The 23,635-nt window shown below is 35.5% G+C and overlaps 1 protein-coding gene across 2 annotated transcripts in view; it reads left to right on the plus strand.

Moving 5' to 3' along the window:
• Positions 1-20,557, plus strand: part of pid1 (phosphotyrosine interaction domain containing 1) — a 32,415-nt gene extending 11,858 nt beyond the window's left edge. Inside the window, exons 2-5 of one of the 2 annotated variants that reach the window (XM_067389641.1) lie at positions 5,811-5,957; positions 12,907-12,984; positions 15,625-15,726; positions 18,364-20,557. In XM_067389641.1, the coding sequence (XP_067245742.1) occupies positions 5,811-5,957; positions 12,907-12,984; positions 15,625-15,726; positions 18,364-18,852 (816 nt within the window). In that variant the 3' untranslated portion in view covers positions 18,853-20,557. The remainder of the gene's footprint in view (positions 1-5,810; positions 5,958-12,906; positions 12,985-15,624; positions 15,727-18,363) is intronic. The other variant, XM_067389639.1, reaches the window with a different exon arrangement.
• Positions 20,558-23,635: the final 3,078 nt, after the last annotated feature.

Genomic DNA, 23,635 nt, shown 5'->3' on the forward strand with positions numbered 1-23,635 from the left:
GCTGTGGAGTTGATTCAACTCATCCACTAGCATGTGTCGTGTCATGTTAATCTTCTGTGCAAATCCAACTTTGAATTGACCTTTAATTGTGAAGCAGTCCGGCGTAAAATGACGGCATGATAACAACTACTGATAACTCTACTACAACAACTCTTCCTCTTCTCTAAAGCAGCCCAACATGGCCTCGACCTTTTTGTTGCATGTTCTCGGGGGCATAGTTTATGTAAATTTTAGGGTCAGTGATGTCACCAACCTGGGAAGAAGCTTGTCCCTTCTAGCCGTTTGTTGTAGTCCTTCAAAAGTGATTTCTGTAAAATAACATATCTCCCATTGCATTGAACTTTGAGCGTCGTAACTTTGCAGATGTTGTTTATGCTCAAACAGCAACATTACACACTAACTAATGATAAAAAATAGACATCATAATCAACCATCCCTTTAACGTGAAGAAACTGCTAGATTATGCTTATAGATGAAACGGGATGCAGAGGTCTGGAGACAAATTTTTGGTAGAATATTACTTTTTAAACTAATACGCCATTATTAAAATAATTTAAATATATATAGTTGATGACTAGATGACCACTGACTCTTACAGAGGGAAGTTTCAAAAACAAGATTGGACCAAACAGTTAAACAAAGTTTGAAAACATTGGCTAAATCATTGTCAGGGTGGCTACAAATGTCCCTGAAGATGAGTGGAGACAGCAAACTCATGGCTTTGTAGTTCAGTTGTGGAAGTCATTAAGCGAAGGCCTTTGGCAGCAGAACAGTGTTTTGAATTGTTGCAGATATTGGCAGGCATTGTGAAGACTGTTGCATTTAACTCAAAATATTCCTTTAAGGGAAAAGACTCTGTTTATGTGATTCTGACCTATATTTTTGGGTCCAAATTGCTGAGGAATGTCGCCAGAAGTCAGCTAAATCTGTGTGCGTATGAAATATGAGGCTTGTCAGATGTAATCAAGCTGATAGCCGCCAGAGATCTGCCTGAACTGTTTCCATTGTCTCGCTACCTCGCTAACTCACTCCAGCTCTCATGTTTTTCTCTTTCTGTCTCTCTGTGTGAGTGATATATGAATGACCAGAGACACTCCTGGTCTTGTTAAACCCATCATTGCAGGACAGACCCACAAACAGCCGTATAATGTGTTAAACACTGACAAAGTTTGGTCTATCTCTCACCCACACACAACAGGCATGGGCACCCACATTTATACATGGTTCACTACAGCCATTTATTTCAGATCTGATAAGTTAATATACCTCCCTTTATCAAACACACAATTAAACATTGCGTGAATTTGTGCATGTATGTATGTTTGATGTAGACCTCACAGACGTAAGTTAGATTCCTTCTTATCTACATTTACATTCTTAAAGGGATAGTTCACCCAAAAATGAAAATTTGATGTTTATCTGCTTACCCCCAGGGCATCCAAGATGTAGATGACTTTTTTTCTTCAGTCGAACGCAAATTATGATTTTTAACTGCAACCGCTGCCGTCTGTCAGTCAAATAATAGCAGTGATTGGGAACTTGAACAATAGACAAATAGACAAATCCAAATTAAACCCTGCGGCTCGTGACGGCACATTGATGGCCTAAGACACGAAACGATCGGTTTGTGTGAGAAACCGAACAGTATTTATATAATTTTTTATCTCTAATACACCACTATGTCCAACTTTTTGTGTCTTAGGACATTAATGTGTCGTCACGAGCCGCAGGTTTTAATTTTGATTTGTCTGAGCAAGTTTTATTTACTGTTATTGTTCAAGTTCCCATCCACTGCTATTATTTGACTGACAGACGGCAGCGGTTGCAGTTAAAAATCATAATTTGCATTCGACTGAAGAAAAAAAGTCACCTACATCTTGGATGCGCTGGGGGTAAGCAGATAAACATCAAATTTTCATTTTTGGGTGAACTATCCCTTTAACAGACACTTAGTCTCTGAATGTACTTCAACTATTATTATGACTGGTAACTGCTAGTTATTCAACTTAATTGACAAATTTACCAAGATACAGATTAACAATATTGTTTTTTCACTGTAGTAGGCCTTTTTTTTTTTTTTTTTGCTCTATTAACATGTTTTTCTCTTTTTGTTAATTGTATTCAATATTTTTTTATTAAGTTGAAATTACTTTTTTTTTTATTTATTTTTTTTATTAACATTAAGTTTTACTTTTACAACAACATTTAGCCATCCTTTTTTCACACTAGAGAATATGTTGTGGACCTTTGTCCATTTGGCACTAATCACATGTTGGCACTCATGTTGATGACGCAAATGTGCCAAATAATGGAATCAAACTTGGATTCGGACCCAGTGATAAAGCATGTGTGAAATTCAGTGATTCCCAAACCTGATTCACAGAGGCCCCACAGAAGTACACATTTTGGATATCTCATTTATTTGACACCCATTTATTTTGCTCTTGAAGTCACTACTGATGAATTGATGAGAACAATCCATTGTGTTTTGGGAACCACTGGCTTAATTCATTGTCAGGATGGCACTGTGCTGCAGATGAAACCCTAAAGATTGTCTGGAGACAACAAACTCGGGGCATTAGTAGTTCAGGTGTGGAAGTCATTTAGTGAAGCTCATTGGCAGCAGATTGGGCCAAGAACAGTGTTTTGAATTGAGTTGTAGCAGACATTGGCAGGCATCGTGAAGACCTCAGCAGAGAGATAATGGAAGAAACGTTTTGGAGGTTCAAAATAAGCCTAGTGAAAGCATTTTGGTATGCTGGGAGATGGAGGACGTAGATCCCAATAAGAGTAGAAGCCATTTTTAATGTGAATGAAGATTAGGCTGTGAGGGATGGAAACAGTCTGTTGACAGTATATCTTCAGATTGACAGTATGTCTTTCATTAATACTTTCAACTTTCATTAATAAAAAATAAAGTCTGGAAAACATGAGACACATGCACAACACAACTAACTCACATTAGAATATTAGTAGACTGTAGTTGACTTGGGTTCGAGTTAGAAAAATAAGTCCTTATACTTTTGAATGCAAAATGTTATAAAATATTTTAGCACAAGTATAATCTGCTTTGTCTATTTGACATGCATATACTCATTCATTTAAGTCTATGTAGCTAAACATAGACTTGTACCGAACCGAAAGACCCGTACTGAAAATTTTCAGTAAAAACGTGTACCGTTACACCCTTAGTACATGATGAACTATTACTCCTCCATATTTAATGATTGTATATGTAATGTATGTGTGTGTACAGAAAATCATCTGAAAATAAAAATAATCGGATAAGGAGCAGTTTACACAACACCGTTTTTACTTAAAACAGGAAACTAAAAAAGTGTTTTGGCCAGTCATTTACACAACAGCGGCATTTTTGGGGGCCTGAAAACAAACTTTTGAAAATCGGTTTCAAAATTTGTGAAAACTGATGTCATGCACATGGATATTACGTGTTCGATCTATAGGGGTGTAGTGTTTATTAACACAGTGACCTCGCCATCTACTGGCCTGGCAGCAGAATACAGCATTTTGTCATTTTCGCAGGTCCGTGTGATCGTCTGTTCGCGAAAAACGCAAAGAAAATACATTCTAGTTTTGTTGTCGCATTGTTCTTGTTACATGCGTCATCTAACAAATCCAAAAGAATTCAGAATTGTTGACAATTCTTTTTGCTTTGGTACTAAAGTTTTTTTTAAAGGTCAGGAGATGTTTTGTCAGCACTCGTTTTTGTTGGCCACCACAAACCGAAGTGAAACTGTGGATCAGGCCATTTAAAACTTGCTTAAGTTAACAGAAATGTTTATCCAGTGTTCAAGAAAATGGAGAAAATGTGCCTTCCTGAAATGAGGATCCAACTCTGAGAATGTCCCCCTCTTTCTCAGAAACTCTCTCTCTCTCTCTCTCTCTCTCTAGAGAGGAACCCTTCACTCTGTAGGAGGTAAAGTTTGGAAAACAATATCTTATTTCAGGAAGGGAAGTTTAAGGTCGACATACCAAAAAGTTTGACTTGTCAGTGTTTTAGAAGATGCATTTTATTATGACTTTGCGGAAAGAGACAGAAATGATTTGGTATTCAAGCAAGGTAATGACAATGACAGTGCATTTAAACACAAACACATGCAGTTTTTCATGGAAGACGTCCATCTCTCCAGTCTTCTGTCGAATAAGCTGTAAATAGAGTCAGGTTCCTATAGTCTCTGAAGGGTTTTTTGACTTCCTGACTGAGAATAAAAATTAAACTCATTGAAAATATTATGAATAAAATTCCAGATATATTTCAACACCTCACCCTCCCCTGAACAGACCTCTCTTTCTTCCTCTCTCTCTGTTTTTTTCTTTCTGCTTCTCTCTTTATTCTTTTATCCTCAGACCACAGGAATGTTTCTTTCTCTCTGAAAGTTGTAAAGTGCTGATTCTGGGCTCATGGTGCGTTTATACATGTGGCTTCTGTCGTTCACTCGTTTCTTCTGTCTCACCTCCTTTTCCATATTCTATATTTCTCCACCTTCTTCTCTACCTTCAGAATCTTATATCATCTGTGACTCGGATGAGTCAGATTCAGATGAATCTGAACGCCTGTCATTCTTCAAGTTCTACACCCTGCCCCATAAATGCTTGTTTAGCTTATGTTTTAGCTAACTTTGCTGTCAGCTACCAGTAAGAGTGTAGTACCTTTTACCATGTTTAACATATTACTATGTTTAAATTACGTGTGATTTAAGAACAAATGACTCTTTTGAACTATGTTTCCATCTACCTATGTTCATGCGAATTTTGGGATACCACATGAAAAAATGTTGGATAGAAACCCCAAGATGCGCAAAAAAAATTCTAAAAATGCTCTCAGTTGAGTTGTATAATTTTCTTTTCTTTTTTTAATTTTTTATTCAATAAGAATAAATGTGCATAAACTCAATGAAAAAACATTTACCAAATAAATTCCTTGTTGCACAAACAAACAAAATCACGTGACTTTGCCTCAACAAATGATGTGATTGGTCTGCTGGTTAGTCCAGTTATCCAATCTTATTGCACAGCATCTCAAATGTTGGTTTGTTCATTCTGAATCCAAAGTCTGTATCAGAAAGATTCCCTGATTGCAGCAACTTTCATTTTTATTACATTTATTTTGCACCAATTTCCCAGAAAGTGTTCTCTTGAACAAATGGGATTGAAATTGTTTTATTCACAGATGTTTTATGTGATATTCCAAATTTGCGCACAAGTTCAATTCACAACTTTGGATGGAAATAGCTAATAATAACTGGCATAGTCCCATTCATGAGCTCTTTGGAGCCGTTTCTTTAAATTAATCATTCAAAAATACTCTTTCATGAGTTTATAACTGAAGTGTTTATGATTTTATAATACTTTTATATACATTGTAACCATAACAGCTTTGGGTTGTTGATTATGTCTGTTCAATAAATAGTAGTTGAACTTCATAATTTGGATCCTGTTGTTCTTATTAATATTTTTGTAATGTATCAAGTTAGAAGGTTCCCTGTATAATTTACATGAATCTAATTTAATTTTCCCTTAGCAAATATTTTTTGGGGGGTGAGTGCGGTCTCATATTGTATTTATTATATATAAATAACACTCTATATTACAAAATGAGAGTGGTTTGAAAGAGAGACGGACATCTGTGTAATATCACACAAGTGTGCCATTAACTTTATGGAGTACCTTGGATGTTATGATTAAACAATTCATTCATCTGTCCAGGTTGTGGAAGTGGTGTTTTATAAGTTAAAGCAGAGGCATCTGTGAAGCTGTGTTTGTTAAACATTGTTCAAACTCTTTTTCAGCATTTACAGACAATGCTTAAGACCAAACTCAACGTGCTGACGCTCCGGAAGGACCCGCTGCCTACGGTGATCTTTCATGAACCTGAAGCCATCGAGCTGTGTTCCACCACACCTCATAACAAGAACCGCGCACACACAGGATATAAGGTAAAGAACCTGCGGATATCTGCCATCAAGATTCAAAGAGTAGATTTTGAAATATTTTCTGACCATCTGAATTTAAAAATGATGCCTTCAACTTTTGCTGAAATCCATTTGCATTCATTTACTCCCAAAGGATGTTTAATGCTCAATGACAAATAAGAGTCTCCAGTGATAAAGAACAGGAAAAATCTAGTTTAAAACATGCACCAAGTTCTTTATTTATTCATGTTCATCGTTCAAGTTGGGCAAACTCAAAAAAAATTGAGGTAACCAGTTAAAACATTTTTTGAGTTATGATGTTCCCAATTTTAAATGAGCAGAATGATCAAGTTTTGAGTTTGTAGTACTCATGCATGTTAATTGCTCCTAACTTGAAGTACTGAGTTAGCTGAGTTAGATACTGTGCTCAGCATAAATGAGTACACCCCCTTTGAACACAAAAACAATTTCCAAAATGTTGACAAGACTAAGTTTAATATGACATCTGTTTAACCTATAACATGAAAGTTAGGTTAATAATATAACTTAGAGAACAACATTTTCAGTTTTACTCAAATTAGGGTGATGCAAAAATGAGTACACCCCACTGAAAGTCTCTGGAGCAAAGCTAAATTTTAGACTACAGATGCCTAATTTAACAAGAATTAAACCACAGGTGAGTCTAATTATTCATTACACAGATGTCCAGCAGACTTAAGTTAGTCTAAATGAAAATAAATGAGTTCATACAACTCAAGACAATGTACAGTTTACTTGAAATATGTCAGTGCTGCGAAATCAAAAGAAAAAAGTTCTAAATAACTTATAACAGTTAATAGGTTGTTTGCAATCACGTGGTTCTGTTGACGCGCAAAATTAATGTGGAGGCCAAGCTGTGAAAATAAGAAGGGAAGAGATGGAGAAAAGTCCGTTCTGTGCTGGTTTAGAAAGGCATAAACAGAAAATCACACCATATTTTGGACGTGAACCTTATGTTATGAAGAGGAGCGATTTTTCTACTGAATTGAAAGACTTGTCTGACAACGAGGAGGTATAGAGACTGTGAAGCTGCCGTCACGAGTTGCAGTCTGATTTGTTTATATCACACTGCCTTTCTACTAGTGACGTTAAGGACCGTTTCTTTGATTTTCTGTCGTGATTGTGAAAAATGTCGCAGGGAAAAAATGGACGGTGTAATACAATTTTCGCCTTTTCTACGTGTAAAAACACACTAAGGGAAGCAGGTTGAGGAGGTGTACAATTATTTAATATAGAATACGATTATTTAACCAAGTCAAAAACAAAAAAGGTAATATTCATTTCAGTATCAGCAGACGCAAAACGCTATAAAAGCTGACAACTTTTAAAGTTGAAAAACGATATAAGTTAGGTAAACGATAAAAGCTCATTGTGGTTTCTCGGTTTGATAGATTTGAGCAACCATAAACGATGCAAAACATAGGAATTTTGAGTTTGTGATAGGATTCATGTGCAAACAACCTGTTTAATTGAACAAATTTGTTCAAGTTAAGTTTGTCCTACTCAAACCAATTAAGTATTTTGAGCGTTAGGGTTTACAGTAATTGGTTTTTAAAGTTAAAAAGTTTAAATATAATGTCATGTGGTGCACCCATCATCAACCAAATAAAAAGCTAATAACCTTTTTTTTTTTTTTTCTACCTTACACCTTGAATGCATGTGAATACATGTGATCTTTATCATTACTTTTTGAACAAAGTTTTTGAATATATTTTTCAAGGTAAAAGATATATTTACATTTTGTGACAACAAATGTAAAAATAAAATGTGTTGGTTGCACCAAATGACTTTGGCTTGGCTGACAATCAGTTTTCAAATGGTAATGGATAGTATATAATATAATGGATATAATATGATTTTCTTTTCAAGAATGTCATACTTTTAATGAGGCTTATTATTCATTCTTCCTCATTATGATATTAGAATAGTTGTCATCCTGACAATTTTGACTTTTTGCCCCCCAAAAACATCAAAATGTATTTTTTTTAATGCATACATTAATACATTTTAATGTATTATTAAATGATATAGATATATAGATATATATATATATATGTGTGTGTGTGTATATGTGTATATATAAATAATAGATCTGGACAGAAAAATGAGCATCGACCTAATTTTTAAATGATGCTCCACAATGACCCAAATAAGGCCAACAAATACATATTTTTTCAAAGTTGAAATTTTTTCTGTTGAAAAATCTCACTTTAATGGGTTTGGCTGGTCTGTCTGTCTGATCAGGAAACCAATATTTTTGAAGTTCCATATAGCGTCTCTAGTAGCATACATATGACATGCTTCACATAAAAAAATAAACTGGTTGATGCATTTGGACACAGTCATGTACTTGTGTGGGTCCACCTGTCCTTGTAGAATATTGTAGAGTCACATGCATGTATTGAAAGGAAGAACAGCCAAATAATACATAAGCTAAAAATATAGAAAATCTCTCAAGGATGTCGGCCTACTAAAGAAGCTGCGGTGTTGTTGCCATGGATACCTCAGCATCCATTCATCGCAAAATGCTGGCTAAGACAAACACAGAGCATCTCTTCCTCTGCCTGTCTATGTCTTTGTCATGCTCCTTCCACCTCACTACTGTTTCTCTTTCTTTCTCTTGAAAGCTGTAGGGCCCGGTATAATTTATGCCACATTTCTAACATTAAAGGAATGTACTGTGGGCACATATTTGCGCTCAGTTGAAAAATTTCACATATTTTCATCTGTGTATTTTAACATGGACCTCAGAGGGTATAAAGCATCTGGCCTACCCTAAACACACTCGCACACACTCAACCACAAGCATGTCTACATTTTTGGGTGTAGACCGGTTTTATAATGATTCGCATTTTTCTTAAAATGGCAAAAGCCATTTTAACCGATGTCCAGTACGATGATTTAACAGACCACGTGTTATTGCATGAGAGTAGCTGTTTGAGAGAGTTAGTGGTAGAAAGACAGACAGAAAGAACGACCTAATCATCCATTGAGGCCCTTTGATTATGTAACAACTCAACAAAGCTAGTCTATACGCTGTTTCCATGGCGATTGGCCCCGCTGTGTGTGTGTGTGTGTACACACTCCTGTGCTCACTTCTCTCTAGGCATACATGAAATGTCTGCTCTGGCTCGGTTTAAACCAGTTATATTAGTATCATTGAGATACTATTTTATATGTGTATATATATGTAATTAATGTTTTAGTAACTTTTTAATGTTTTTTTTTTTTTTTTTCATTTTTATTAATATCTTTTAATATATACATTTTTTATATTTCTACTTTTTTTATTTATTTATTTATTTAATTCGAGTTATTTTAGTAAAAAAATTTGTTTTTTTTTGTGTTTTTTTTTGTAATGGTTTGTTTATAATATCTCTGGATTAAACCCATTTCTCTTAATTTTATGAATTTTTTTATTTCTGTCCTTAAAGGTATAGTTTACCCTAAAATGAAAATTAAGTCATCATTTATTCACACTGGTGTTGTTCTAATGCCATATGCCTTTATATATAATAATAAATAAATAAATAAATAAATAAATAAATAAATAAATAAATAAATAAATAAATATATATATATATATACCTTGATGCTGGTCGCTATTCACTGCCATTATATGGATGAGCACAAGGGGAACATTATATATATATATATATATATATATATATATATATATATATATATTATATATTATATATTATATATATATATATATATATATATATATATATATATATATATATATATATATATATATATATATATATATATATATATATATATATATATATATATATATATATATATATATATATATATATATATATATATATATATATATATAATATATAATATATATATATATATATATATAATATATAATATATATATATATATAATGTTCCCCTTGTGCTCATCCATATAATGGCAGTGAATAGCGACCAGCATCAAGGTATTTAAAAAAGATGCCAAAGAATTTGCCAATGTATATTCCAATAAAGTCCTGACCTTGGCCGTTGGTTTTCTGTGCACAGCTATGCAATGTGTGCTTTAGTGAGACTCTATTAGCATCGCAATTCACTACGACTCACCAGAAAAGGAACGTAAGTTGTGAGAAATAAAGACTAAATATGTTGATACACGGGACAACTTTTTGAGCAATGCTGCCGGGCAATGGGCACTCCCATTGAGAATGGGCAACAAATTTCGATCTAAAGTATCCAGATAGACATTTGTTTGCCATTCTTAACTGGAAAGTGCCCAAGCAACATTGCTCTGCGACATTGCTCAAAAAGTTGCCCCGTGTATCATCACCTTAAGAAAACTGCAGCATGAAATACAATCCATGTACTTTCTTCTCTGAGGTGAATATATCCGTTTTGTTCAAGACGGTATCATGTTCACATCTGTCAACTGTCATTCTGACTGTCATCAGACAGCTGGAGTTCTGGTCTAGAGATATTTAAATCAGTGAAGAAAATACACGGATACTTTTAGGGGGTTTCTAGGTGTTGAATTTCGTGTCACGTTTTTCTTAGTCTTGATTTCTAACAACTTGTGTGCTTTTTCTGGGTGAGTCGGAGTGAACTGAAGCACTAATAGAGTCTCACAAATGCACACATTGAGCACAGAAGACCAAAGGCCAAGGTCAGGATTTTTGTTAAATAATACATAACATTTTTTTCTTTTTTCTTTTTTACCAAAACCTACTTGGAGAACACATGGGATATATTTGCTTTCCATGTTTGTTTGTTGTTGTGTGTCAGTAACTGTGGTTTCTATATTGATCTCCTCACAACTCTGAGGGTTTGTGGAATCGGCCATACTTTGATCAGGACCACACGTGTTTAAACTGTCACCACAATCCGGCATAAACACATTCCTCCTCTTCCCTGATGTCTCCGTCTTATTCCCTGATTTCCAAGAGTTGAAAATGCAATTGAGAAGACCAAGACCTTGTTAAAGAAACCGAGATGCTGACTACACAGCTTATGCAGTATGTAGTATACAGTACTCTAGATTTGGTACATTGTACTCCGGTTTGAAGTAGGTGTAGTATTCACCTGTTGTGCATTCTGGGTATTGTTAGGGGCCGCTGCACTGTTTTTTGATTGTTGGTTTAAGGAAGTTTGTGCCAGATGGATGTCTTATGACCACTGCAATGAGTCTTATGTGTGTCACGCCATGAGCACTACATTTTTAAAGCTGGCATGAAATGCATTTAGAAAATAGGGTGAATTTTCATCCATTCCCATATTTGATATTTTTACAATTTTGACCTCGTAATGTTTAATTTAATTGTCAAACCTAGACCTTTGGGTGAAAATGACACTTTTTTTCTCTTGTGACGTATGCAGGACTCTCAACAACTGATGCATAGAATCAAGTTCCCACCCTACTTTTTTTTTCCTAATAATCCCCCTACACTCGGATGTACATCACAATACGGAAGAGAAGATCCATCTCTACTTCTGTTTCATTGCGACTTTAAGTTAAACGAAGATCAACTTGTAATAACCTGTCTCTAGACCCTAGCAAACAAAATCTGTGCATCCTCGGAACATGGTTGCATTCCAAAATGTGTCGGAACAAAGTTCTTAAAGCGGTTGCATTCTCAGTGTTGCCACAAGGGGTGCTACAGCAGATATTAGCATAAATTGTCCTCTTCTACATTCAGTTAATTCAAGTTCACTTTAAAATGAAAATTAGGCCTACCTCAAGATTTACTCGCCCTCAAGCCATCCTAGGTGTATATGACTTTCTTCTTCTTTCTGATGAACACAACCGGAGATATATTAATAAATATTCTGATGCATGCAAGCATTATAATGACAGTGAATGGGACCAACGAGTTTGAAGCTGAAGAAAGTGCATCCATCCATCATAAACGTACTCCACACGGCTTCGGGGGGGGTTAATAAAGGCCTTCTGAAGCAAAGCGATGCGTTTGTGTAAGAAAAATATCCATATTTAACAAATTATAAAGTAAAATATCTAGCTTTCATCAGACCGCCTTGCGTATTCAACTTACAAAGAAAGTGTAGCACTTCTCACAGTTCAAAATGCTTACGCTACGTCCTACACCATCCCCATTCAACCTGTGAAAAAAGTGTGTGTTCATTAGAATGAAGAAAGTCATATACACCTATAATGGCTTGAGGGTGAGTAAAGCTTGGGGTAATTTTCATTTGAAAGTGAACTAATCTTTTAAAGTCAACTGTTCGTGACATTAATGCGTTATTGTTCAGGTAATTAGATATAAACGTCAGCGTTAACGAACCTTAACTGACTTTCTCAACAAGATTCTGTTCAGATTGTTGCTGTGCCATGACATAGAAAACCGACTGTAGATGACGTTTATGCAAATGTCGCACAACTCTGAGAATCCAACATGTATTTTTGAGTTCTGACAAATTTCGAAAAGCAATGATGCACGAAATTGAGCTTGTGTAGCTGTTAGCATCTGTGTTCAAGTACTTGTTTAGAGAATGTGTCTGGACTTCAGAATGTAGCAACACTAAGAGAGGGTGACTCATAGCATGAGTGTTTGTTTTTGAACTAGCGACTCGTCATTTACATGCTTTTTTTGTGTTTGGTAAGAGTATATTTATGTGTATGTTGGATCTGTATTTTGTGAAAGCCTTCATTATTGAGTCAGAGGTGAAAGATTCATTCAGTATGTACAAAGTCTGTTCTGTGTGCTGTTTACACACACACACACACACACACACACACACACACACACACACACACACACACACACACACACACACACATTCTGTTAACAAACATAGTGACACGCACACCAAATATAGTCATCACTTCCCCTCAGAACAAACTTTCTCTGGCTTAAGCACACAAACGCACTCTTTCACATACACACATGTGAATGTACACAGTATACATGTGTGCACATGCCCTCATCGTACAGCTGCGTCAGGGGACACATGCGCCTCTCATTCTGGAATCGGGCAGGAACATTAACGTCCCGCTCTGGAATGCCAAACTGGTGAAGAATTCCTTTTTTCTCAATTATACATGGAGAGTCTTGAGCACCAGTTAGATTGTTGTCACGCTGCCACCTGCTGGACACGTGAATCACAAGCCAAGTAAAACAGAGCTTTAAGAATGTGCAGTGGAAATTTTTGTTGTTTTGTGACATGCATTTATCGATTACACATATGCTATTTATCAATTAGTCTATAATAAAGTAGGGCTGGGTAATGTATTGAACATATTTAATTTAAATATGTAATTATGCACCTTTGTGTTTCCCAAAGAGTGTTTATAACTTTTACTTTCCTAAAATAAAGATTTTTTAAAAAGGGAATAAATGTAATTTTATACATTTATACTTGTTATATTTAATAAGTATTTTAAATAAATAAATAACTAAAATAAAAGTATTAAAGCTGCAGTCTGTAAGTTTTGCCTCTGTCGCCATCTCTGTTTGAAACCTGCAATTGCAGTTGTTTGCGGAATTATCATTTTTACGTTGGATGTGCCTCGGCACGGCTCCTCAGCGCGGATGAATGTAATGTTTGCTGTCAGTTACCACATCGGTGTGGATACTGTACTTTGGTCATACTTCCAAGACCACAATCTGTGATTCCAAAGTAAGAATTTTCACTGGAAAATGTCATCTGAAAAAGTAACATGTCTGCCATTTTTGTTCTGACCAACTGAGGGAAAAAAGCATTACAATAAATCATGCTCTCAATGGTGATTAAATCTAACAATCGCTTAGCTCAGATCACATCAAACCGTGCAGATTATTATTATCGTTATACTTTGTTCTCAAATTGTTAATGTTAACAACATCAGCACTGCGTGACTATGAGTATTTATTTTAGCATTACCTGTAGATTTCAATTTCTGTACAGTCTAATCTCTAACGTTAATTTGTCATACTATACAATCCGCCATCAAAATGATAAGTTTAATTATTGCAGCCGCTGTGAGAAAAGGCTATAAATGATCCGCCTCACATGCAATTTAGCCTACTAGCTGGGACTCATTCTTTATGTATACAGAGGTGACGCAATGACGTAAAGACGAACGGCGACATGCTCGAATTTCCCGCGAAAACCCACCAGTACCACCTGAATTATAAAACATTATTACAAGCTTACCGTTGTGAATCGGGCTGAGGTAAGGAGATAGTTTTGAACACTGGCTGGTTATGTACTTGCTCAAAAATTGATTTTGGATCATTTCAACCAAAAAAAGTTACGGACAGCAGCTTTAAGTTGTCTAAAGGTAAAGAATGTTACTTCAGATGGTCACACCATTGGACAAAAAAAAATAATATTTTTGGAAATTAAGGATGATTTTTGCCAAATAATGAATCATTTAAAAAAAAAAAATAATAATAATAATATATATATATATATATATATATATATAATGGTTCTTTGAACACCAAATTGGAGTGTCATATCAATATTTTAGTGCGAAAATTATGGAGATTGAAAATTTTAAAGGTACACTATGTAACTATAACTGTGCGCTCTAGTGGTTAAAAACAAAGTTGCATGCATTTTGCAGAAGAACATTGTTTTGGTTGTGCTTCAGCTCTGTTTGACACTGTGGATGAATATGGTTCTTTCTCATAACTAAAAAAGAGAGCGATTAAACATATAATGATAAAACATTCACTAGTAGAGAGAAATAACCAGTTTAGATAGAAAGGATCTCAAGATAACTGGCTGAAGATGTTACTGCTATACCCATTAATAGACACGGTATTTCCTTAGAAATAAATTCGAGCACAGCTCTACAACAACCATAATGAAATGAGCTTTCACAATAGATAATGCTTTACAATTAACTCTGTTAGAGAGCTACATATGGCATTTTATCTGTTCAATAAAATGCCTTACTCGCCTGTTTAGTAATAAAAACGTAAACTCCACATTGCTTTTACAACATTTTAAATCTCTCAGTTCTCGCCATCTCTGAACAGCCAAGTCATGTTGATTCTTGTTTTATTACGAGTTCTGTCGCGTTCTCTTTTTGCCAGCAGACTTTTCCAGAGCAACTTTTCTCTATTTACGGATATGACGAGACACGCACAGGTGAATGACGTATGGACCAAAATTCCCACAAATACTATCCTGTCAGGTCTATAGTATAAACACTTACAACAGGCTTACCATAGTGAATCATGGTAAGACAAAAACATTTTTTGGAAGAAGGATTGATGATTGTACTGACATTTACTTTTTGTTAATTTTGAACAAAAAAAAGTTACATATTGTATCTTTAACATGAATACATTTTGAATCTACTTGGCAAAAGTGTGTGTTTGGTTGAAGCAAAAGTTCTTCAGATTGGACAAAAAAAATACTCAAAGTAAATACATAAACATCAAGAATATTTTATCAGAAGGCTGAAAAATAGTTATTTTTAGTTATAACACCTGGCCCTTAGTATAAAATACTGAACTAGTGAATCACACACAGAGTGAGTAATTGTGGCCACATGTTGCATAACAGTGTTGGACAAACAACATTGTTTCTCCATGTACTTTGTGTAGGTGTGAGCATGTGATTCAACTGTGTAGAAATAATATATTTTGTTGATCTACAATTTACAAGTGTTTCTCATAGGACACCGTATTTGCTTGGTATTACTGTCCTGATGTCAGATTAATGAATTGCACAATATTTGCACTCTTACTTTGAGAGCTGTGCATCAGAGATCTGGAAAAGCAGCTATATTGTTGGAAGGCTCTCAGTCGCCTGCGGAGGTAAGAGGCCGGAGAGATGAATGAGCGCTCTGTTGGTGTCTAGACTCTGTGGTGACTGAGAAGCATCAATCTGCCTCAGTGTTTGATGATTTCTCACAGTTTCCACCTGAGGTACACACACACACACACACACACACACAGAGAGACAGAGACCCACCCAGGAACAGACATCACAAGGTTTATGTGAACAAAAAACTGTAATCTGTCATCTCGCCACAGAGTAAAATACACATCAAATACATGAAGGGACCAGGATTATTGTAGTTTTGAAAAGTTCACAATAGTTTTTTGGTTTTAAGGGCTTTATTATTATTATTATTATTATTATTATTATTTTATAACAAATACTACATCCTAGTGTTATTGTGAACAAATTATCTGTACTTTTTTTTCCTAATCTTTAGTCAAAATGTACTTGCTGCTCTTTTAAAGTTTGCCATCTAGTCTGTTGAACTTGTGGTTTCAGTTGATATTTTTCAGTGGGCCGTTTTATTGCATTTTTTGGGTTTTCTGAAATTTGGGTGCATAAAAAAAAATGTGTTAATACTGTTCAAAAGTTTGGGGTCTGTAAGATCTGTAAATCTCTTCTGCTTACAAAGGCTGCATTTATTTGATCAAAAATACAGTAAAAAAAATGAAATGTTATTACAATTTAAAACGCCTGTTTTCTATTTGGGTATATCTCAAAATGTAATTTATTCCTGTGATTTGATGTAATTTGCTTTTCTTATTATTATCAATGTTGAAAACAGTTTTTTGCTGCTTAATAGTTTTGTAGAAACCGTGATAGTTTTTTCTCTTTGGTAATTAATCCAAAAGAACAGTTTAATGCATCCCTGCTGAATAAGAGTATTGATGTCTTACAAAAAAAAAAAAAAAAAGAAAAGAAAATCTTACTAACCCTAACTTTTGAACAGTAGTGTACTTTTTTTTTTTTTTTTTTTTTTACCAACAGTATTTGCACAATTTCTCTTGTTGTGGTAATAGTGTTCATTTACGATAATAAGGCTTAATGTTATCCATCAGGGTTTGGGAAACACATGCTCGCTCACTGCCTCATCTGTTTGTCATAGTGTAGTGAGGGTCTTAATGTTTTCCAACACTTCTTCCAGAAGAGAACACTCATCCTCTCTCACTCTGATGTAAATCGTTTTCAGAAGAGAAAAGATATTACAGGCATTTCCTCTCCCAGCTTGCAGCAAGGCCTCCTCTTTCTGTTTCAGACACGAGAAAGAATGAGATTAATATAGTGCCTCTGTCTCCAGATGCGTTTGGTTTTTCTTCGAGTCGTGTTCATAAGAGGAATGACTTTGCATTCTACAGTTGGTCTGGTATGAAGTCTCCTACCAAGTACAGCACAGATGTTTGTACCCTTGCTTGTCTTTAAAGTTTATACAGTCTTGTTGAGCAATAAAAACTATTGTGTTTAATTGTATTCTCTAAAGAGGGTTAAAAAGGTTGGGGGGGAGAGGAGAGGCCGTGGCCAGAATTAGACCTTGTGGTTGCAGACTAAACAGAATGTCTGGAAGAGGAAAACACACAGCCAGACAAAGTTTTTTTTTTTTTTTTTCTGTAGTTTCACATTTTATTCCCAAACTCTTGCCAAAAGCACACATTCAAACACAACATGAACAGGTATTCTCAACTACTCATTCTCTCAGTTTACTTTAAGTTTACTGATTTGCAAACAACAGTATACCTTTACAACTCTGGACCAATGACAAAAATAAATGTCTAACGGGGGGAAAAAACTTTCCATGGACATGTATTTTTATGTATTCTTCTTGATTTCATAAGTTTTTGAAATTTTGGTACACCATTTTCAATAAAAGCTTTGATTTAGGAACGTGAAGTGGTGTAACCATCAAGTAACAGTAAAATGTTTTCCTTACAAATTGAATACTTGAAAAAGTATTATTATTTTTAAAAATTGTACCACAAATATATGAAGCAGAAAAAACTGTTTTCAACAAAATGTTTCTTGAGCAGCAAATCAGCATAGTAGAATGATTTCTGAAGGATCATGTGACACTGAAGACTGGAGTAATGATGCTGAAAATTCAGCTTTGATCACAGGAATAAATTACATTTTAAAACATATTCAAATAGAAAACCATCATTATAAATTGTAGTAATAATTCACAATATTACGGTTTTTATTGTAATTGTACTCAAATAAATGTAGCTTTAGTGAGCATAAAAGACAAAAAGTATATCAATTTTATTTATTTATTTAATTTTGGCTATGAAACGTCCACTTACCACATCTTCGTGTTGCAAATAATGGTAATATTTTATTAAAATTTCTAATTTACAAATGATTACTCATCTGAAAATGGTTAAGTACTCATATCATGCACATACTGTTTGTGTATCATGGCACAGATAAAGTATACTAGTGCTTTATATATATATATATATATTTATTATTATTATTATTATGTTTTTTTTTTTTTTTTTTCAGTAGGACAAAAAATATGAATATATTTAGTAATAATAAAAGCCAAAATGTACAGAATATTGAATTCAAACAAATAAGTATTTATATTTATTTGAGCCTGTCGTTATGCATGTGGACATTTTGCACGAATCCTGTACCCCTTTTCACTTTTTCTGTTGTGTGTTTGCTTTCACCAGGTGACCTACCTTGGCAATGTGACGATTTCCGGCACTCATTTCCTGTCTGGCTGCACGGAGTCGGCTGTGGTGGGATTATGCGACACAAAGCGGACATCTGTCGCCCACGATGACTCCATCGCCTCTAGCAATGCCATACTGGAAATCCGTCCCTTCCAGGTACGACTGCATCACCTGGACGGGCGGGGTGAGGCCACGGTCGCCATGGACACCTTCCAGGTGGCTCGCATCGCATATTGCACGGCGGATCACGACATTAGCCCGAACGTGTTCGCGTGGATCTACCGGCAAATCAACGACGATCTGACGTTCCAGATGAACTGCCACGCTGTGGAGTGTGAGAGCAAACTAGAGGCTAAAAAACTGGCCCACTCCATGATGGAAGCCTTTAAGAAAACCTTCCACAGCATGCGCAGCGACGGACGCATCCACAAGAGTGGCTCGTCCGACGAGTTTCCCGAAGAGTTGAGTACACCCGACGACGGCTGAGAGAAGGCCGGAGGGGTCGAGCTTTTCTTAAACGGGGGGTCGGGAACGGGAGGCGAGGGAGCGCAAGTGTGAATGCGCTCTTTATGTCTTTGTGCCATAATAGAATATTCAGAAAAATAACAAAACAAAACCACAACAAAAAGAAAATGGAAATGGTGTCAGAAATTCAAACCACAAACCAAGAAACTAGCCTGCCTTTTTTATCTTTGCTGCCAGACAGACATGCCCATTTTACTCAAGCATCTGAGCGTCAACATCATTATGAAGTTTTGAACTTTATGAAGGTCACACTCCCACTCGAAAGCAGCTGGTTTTGATATGGCGCGAGAAGTGGCAAGAACTGTTATTCTCCTTTCGTTTAGCCAATCAAATCCTTGGGCCTGTTCACCTTTAGTTTGGGGACTTGGGAAATCCTGATGTGTGTGCGGAAATCATTTTTTTTAATAATGCAGAGATGTGTTTCCTCTGCTAAGTTGAGAGAAAAATGATATAATTTTGATATTTATGGCAGGCAGCCAGCCTAGGGCATTCTTTTACCTTTTTTTTGGGCCATAGTAATTATAGGGACCATGCATCGATTTATTTTGTTCTTGTTTTTTTTTTTGTTTTTTTTAAGATACCAAAAGTCATTGTGTGTGTGATCTAGGGTTTGTCTGTCTGCAGCTCATGAGCCTTTGAATAAATATGGAACGGGTTCTCTACTACAAAAAGCTTCTAAAAGCTAAGTGTGCTTGTCTGTCCAGTGTAGTTTAGTGTGTTTGTGTTCTCAAACAGAAAATACTAGTGCGTGTGTTAAATGAGATGTTGAAAGCGAGACGTTCCAGATGCATCGGTATATATCCACTCATGCAGGGCTATAGGTGTGGTCGCATTTAAGGCCAGTTCACACCAAGAACAATAACTATAATGATAATATGGATGTGACGAATTCGAAATAGAGAGGATTCGAGTAAAATGCACACGGTCATTCAAAATGGTGCGGAGCAGAGCGAGTGTTCACATTATGAATGCCCGTGCAAATTAGCGCCAATTCGGGGTGGCATGTGCTTGAATGCTGGGTTTTTATTCTTAATGAAAAACACAACTATCCCGATTAGCACTGGGTTTAAATCCAAAATATTGCTAAAGAGGTGCTTTTACATTTCGCTTCGAAACCAAATTTTCCGCCATTGTCTTGTCAGTCAGCTCCTCACTCTCATGATAAATGAAATCTGACTCCTCCTACTGGTCTGTGCTGCATTGAGCAGATGCGTTCAGCTTTTAATTATAGTGTCTGTTCTCTAAACTAAACTAAGTGATTTTTATTACTATAAAAAATCGAAATGTTAGTGCGGTGGGCAAGTGATTTAACCGGTGTTGCGGTTAGCAAGCTATACAAAGACTCGATATCATTCTGTTTATTCTAAGCGTGCGCTGCAGTTTTGTTGTTTGCCACTTTTTAAATGCTCAAACTCTTTAAAACTGGATGGATTCTGATTGGCTGTTAATGTTTTTACCTTTACATTAGCTGGAAAAAGTAGTTCTGAAAGTGATTTCAACGATTATGTTTAGGGCTGCAACAATTAATCGTGATTAATCGTTTGCAAAATAAAAGTCTGTGTTTACGTAATGTGCGTGTTCTGTGTATAATAATAATTATGTATATATAAATACACATACATACAGGTATAAAGTTTAGAAATATATGCATGTATTATAAATATATATATATATATATATATATATATATATATATTTTATATTACATATAAACATAAATATTTTATATATAAATATAAAATTTTCTTAAATATATACATGAATGTGTGTGTATTTATATATACATAATTATTATACACAGAACACACACATATACACAGACTTTTATTTTGCAAACGATTAATCACGATTAATCGTTGCAGCCCTTGTTTCTCTGTGCCATTATCGTTATAGTTGTGTTGTTGACTCTGCTATTCTTAAAACTATATCTTTATCAATATAGTCATCGCTCTTGATGTGGACGTGCCTTTACTGTTGCTCAGCGAATTTTGCGAGCAAAATCCAACAGGAATCGTGAGGGTGAAAAAAATTCCCTATGGAGATTTTGCTCATGTTCGAGTTGGTCATGTGAATTTGCCACTAACCAACAGAAAGCTGCTTGTTTTGAAAATGAAGGTGCTTCATACATCTCAATGGACCCTTTTTCATGGAAAAATCTCGCTAATGTGACCGCACCTTATTTCTACATCACGTTGTTTCGATCGTAAACAGAAACTCTTGTTACCGGTCCTTTGTTTTGCATATATTTCTGATGAGTTTAGAGAAAGTTGTGTGAATGTTTGCGCAAGGAGAGGGAGGACCCCAAAAGCATAGCAGTCCATAGAGTGCCTGTCTCTTACCCCCATGCTGAATGTATGATGTCTTTTGTGCTGCAAGCGCTATATATGTACTGGTACTGAAAGCCTTGTTTGATTTATTATTTTAGATTTTTTTAAATATACATTTGTATTTGCAGGTAATTTGAAAGCTGTATAATGGTTTAGAGCAGGGGTGTCAGAATCAGGGGGGCCACAGCTCTGCAGAGTTTAGCTCCAACCCTAATTAAACAACCTGATCCAGCTAATCAAGTACTTCAGGCTTATTTGAAAACTACAGGTATGTGTGCTGGAGCAGGTTGGAACTAAGTTCTAGAGGACTGTTGCCCTTCAGGAACTGAGTTTGACTCCTCCTGGTTTAGAGAGTCAATTTTTGTACAAGATGACAAGACACGTGTTATTTTGGCTCAAAATGTAACGCATGCGTGCTCATACACACGGCTCCACTCACCTGTGAAAACCCTGTTATGGGGACGATGGATTGTGGAGCAACGAGAAGATGAATGAACGGACTATTTTGAATTCCGATTTTATAATTCGGATTGGGATTGCATCTGGATTTGGGAAGATGAAGAGAACCCTGGGAAGTAAGCATTTATAAATATAAAGAAATATATATATAAAAAAAAAGATATATGCATTGTATTTGAAACTCATTCGATAAGCTTATGTAAATACAAATGTATCCATTTTTTTCCTTTTAAATACTGCATTAAATGTTTGATATTTTTGAGTAAAGTGACAAGCACCATTAATGGAATCAGTATTACGGCCAACTGTGAATTTGGATCGGGAGCGGAGGGCAGCCTATAGCGTGAGTGATGAAATGTCAGGAGAGTGAGGATGAGTGTCTCGTTGTTGTTGTTGTTGTTGTTGTTATTAATTTGTAAAATTGTAGATGAACATTCTCACTACATGTCTTAATGGCTCAGACTCGCTTTAATGTTTTGAAATGTTACCATATGTGTTTTTTTTTATGCTGTATTTGCAAAGATAAAAAAAGATACAGTATATATAAACTATTTACCAAGCTAAGTTGTGTTTCTTCTTATTATTATTTGCATTGATCATAGAGTCTGCATGTGGTGGTGTGTATGGGTCAGATTTTGCTTACATTGTGGGGAGAAACCAGCATTATCCACTAGTTTAGTGAACATACAAAATGTTGTAATTGGAAAATATATGATATAATTATTTGAATCCATCTACAAAAGGAGCCTTAGTAAGTCTCTTTTCCCACAAAAAAAAACGTTGAGGGATCTGCTGGTACAGTTTCTCTTCTATCCTCAGTCAGTAGGTGGCATCAGAGTCCAACAAAAACTGGCGTAATCGGAGAAGCTGCTCACTGCAGAGCCATGTGTGGAGCATAAAGTCCAGCTCCCCCTGTCTGGATGTAATATCGGTGTAATGGGTGGAGCTAGAAGGTCCTACCTATATAACCCTATTCCTCCACCCATTAGAGCCACAGAGGTGGAGCTGGATGTCATTTGGCTCTGCAGTGAGCATATTTGCTTGCAAAATAGGGCCACCTACTTTGAAGGTGCTTGTTTTTCTGTCATGCCACTATTTTTTTCTTCATCTTGTGCCTCTAGAGGGCACTGCAGTACTGCAGAGTGTATAGGAAATGGAGAATAGAAATGTAGCAGTACAACACATGGGTCATTCCTGCAGTTTGGTGGATTTTATGTCCCCATGAAACAACACCTTACGTTTTACATAAAATGTTAATCAACTTTCATGCCACGTGGTTTTCCATTCATAAAATTAAAACTTTTTGAAGCCTTTGAAAAATTCCCATGTCCCCAATCATGTTTTTTCAACTTCACTTTGGCTGTCTTAAGGCTAAAGTTTACATATTTATTTCTAAAATGAGCAATTTTGAGTATTTGTATATACTTGTTTTTGACATTGAATACTATTTATTGTGATATTATTGTAATGTGTAAATCCATTCAATTAGTGTGTCTCTCAAACTCCATTCCACCCTGTTACATTGGTGCTACTCACCCTTTAAAATCTTAAGCATATTCCCTAAATCACATGACTTGCTAAAAGTGATATCAGCTGCATCTGAGATTGCATACTTTATTGTTTTGCGAAGGGAGATACTACTTGGCAAGAGTAGTATGTCCAAATTCACAGTACTCATATAAAAGTACCAGAATTTCTTACACAAAGTATTTACCTATTCAGAGAGAAACTCCAAGAACAAAGTCAAACTTTTCTCTCTTTTCCTCATTTTTCAAAGACTTACATAATAGTTTTAAACACATGTCCACCCTGTTGTCAAATTATACTGGACATGAAAATGTTTTTTGTTTTTTTTGTTTTTTTAATAGATTTTATTATATATATTAAAATTCTTCCTAAATGTAATCTGCTAGCGTGTTTTTCTTTCCCAGCTAGTAACAGGATTTATTAGCTTAAAA

The sequence above is a fragment of the Chanodichthys erythropterus genome, chromosome 7 (assembly GCF_024489055.1).
Source record: "Chanodichthys erythropterus isolate Z2021 chromosome 7, ASM2448905v1, whole genome shotgun sequence".
NCBI lineage: Eukaryota > Metazoa > Chordata > Actinopteri > Cypriniformes > Xenocyprididae > Chanodichthys > Chanodichthys erythropterus.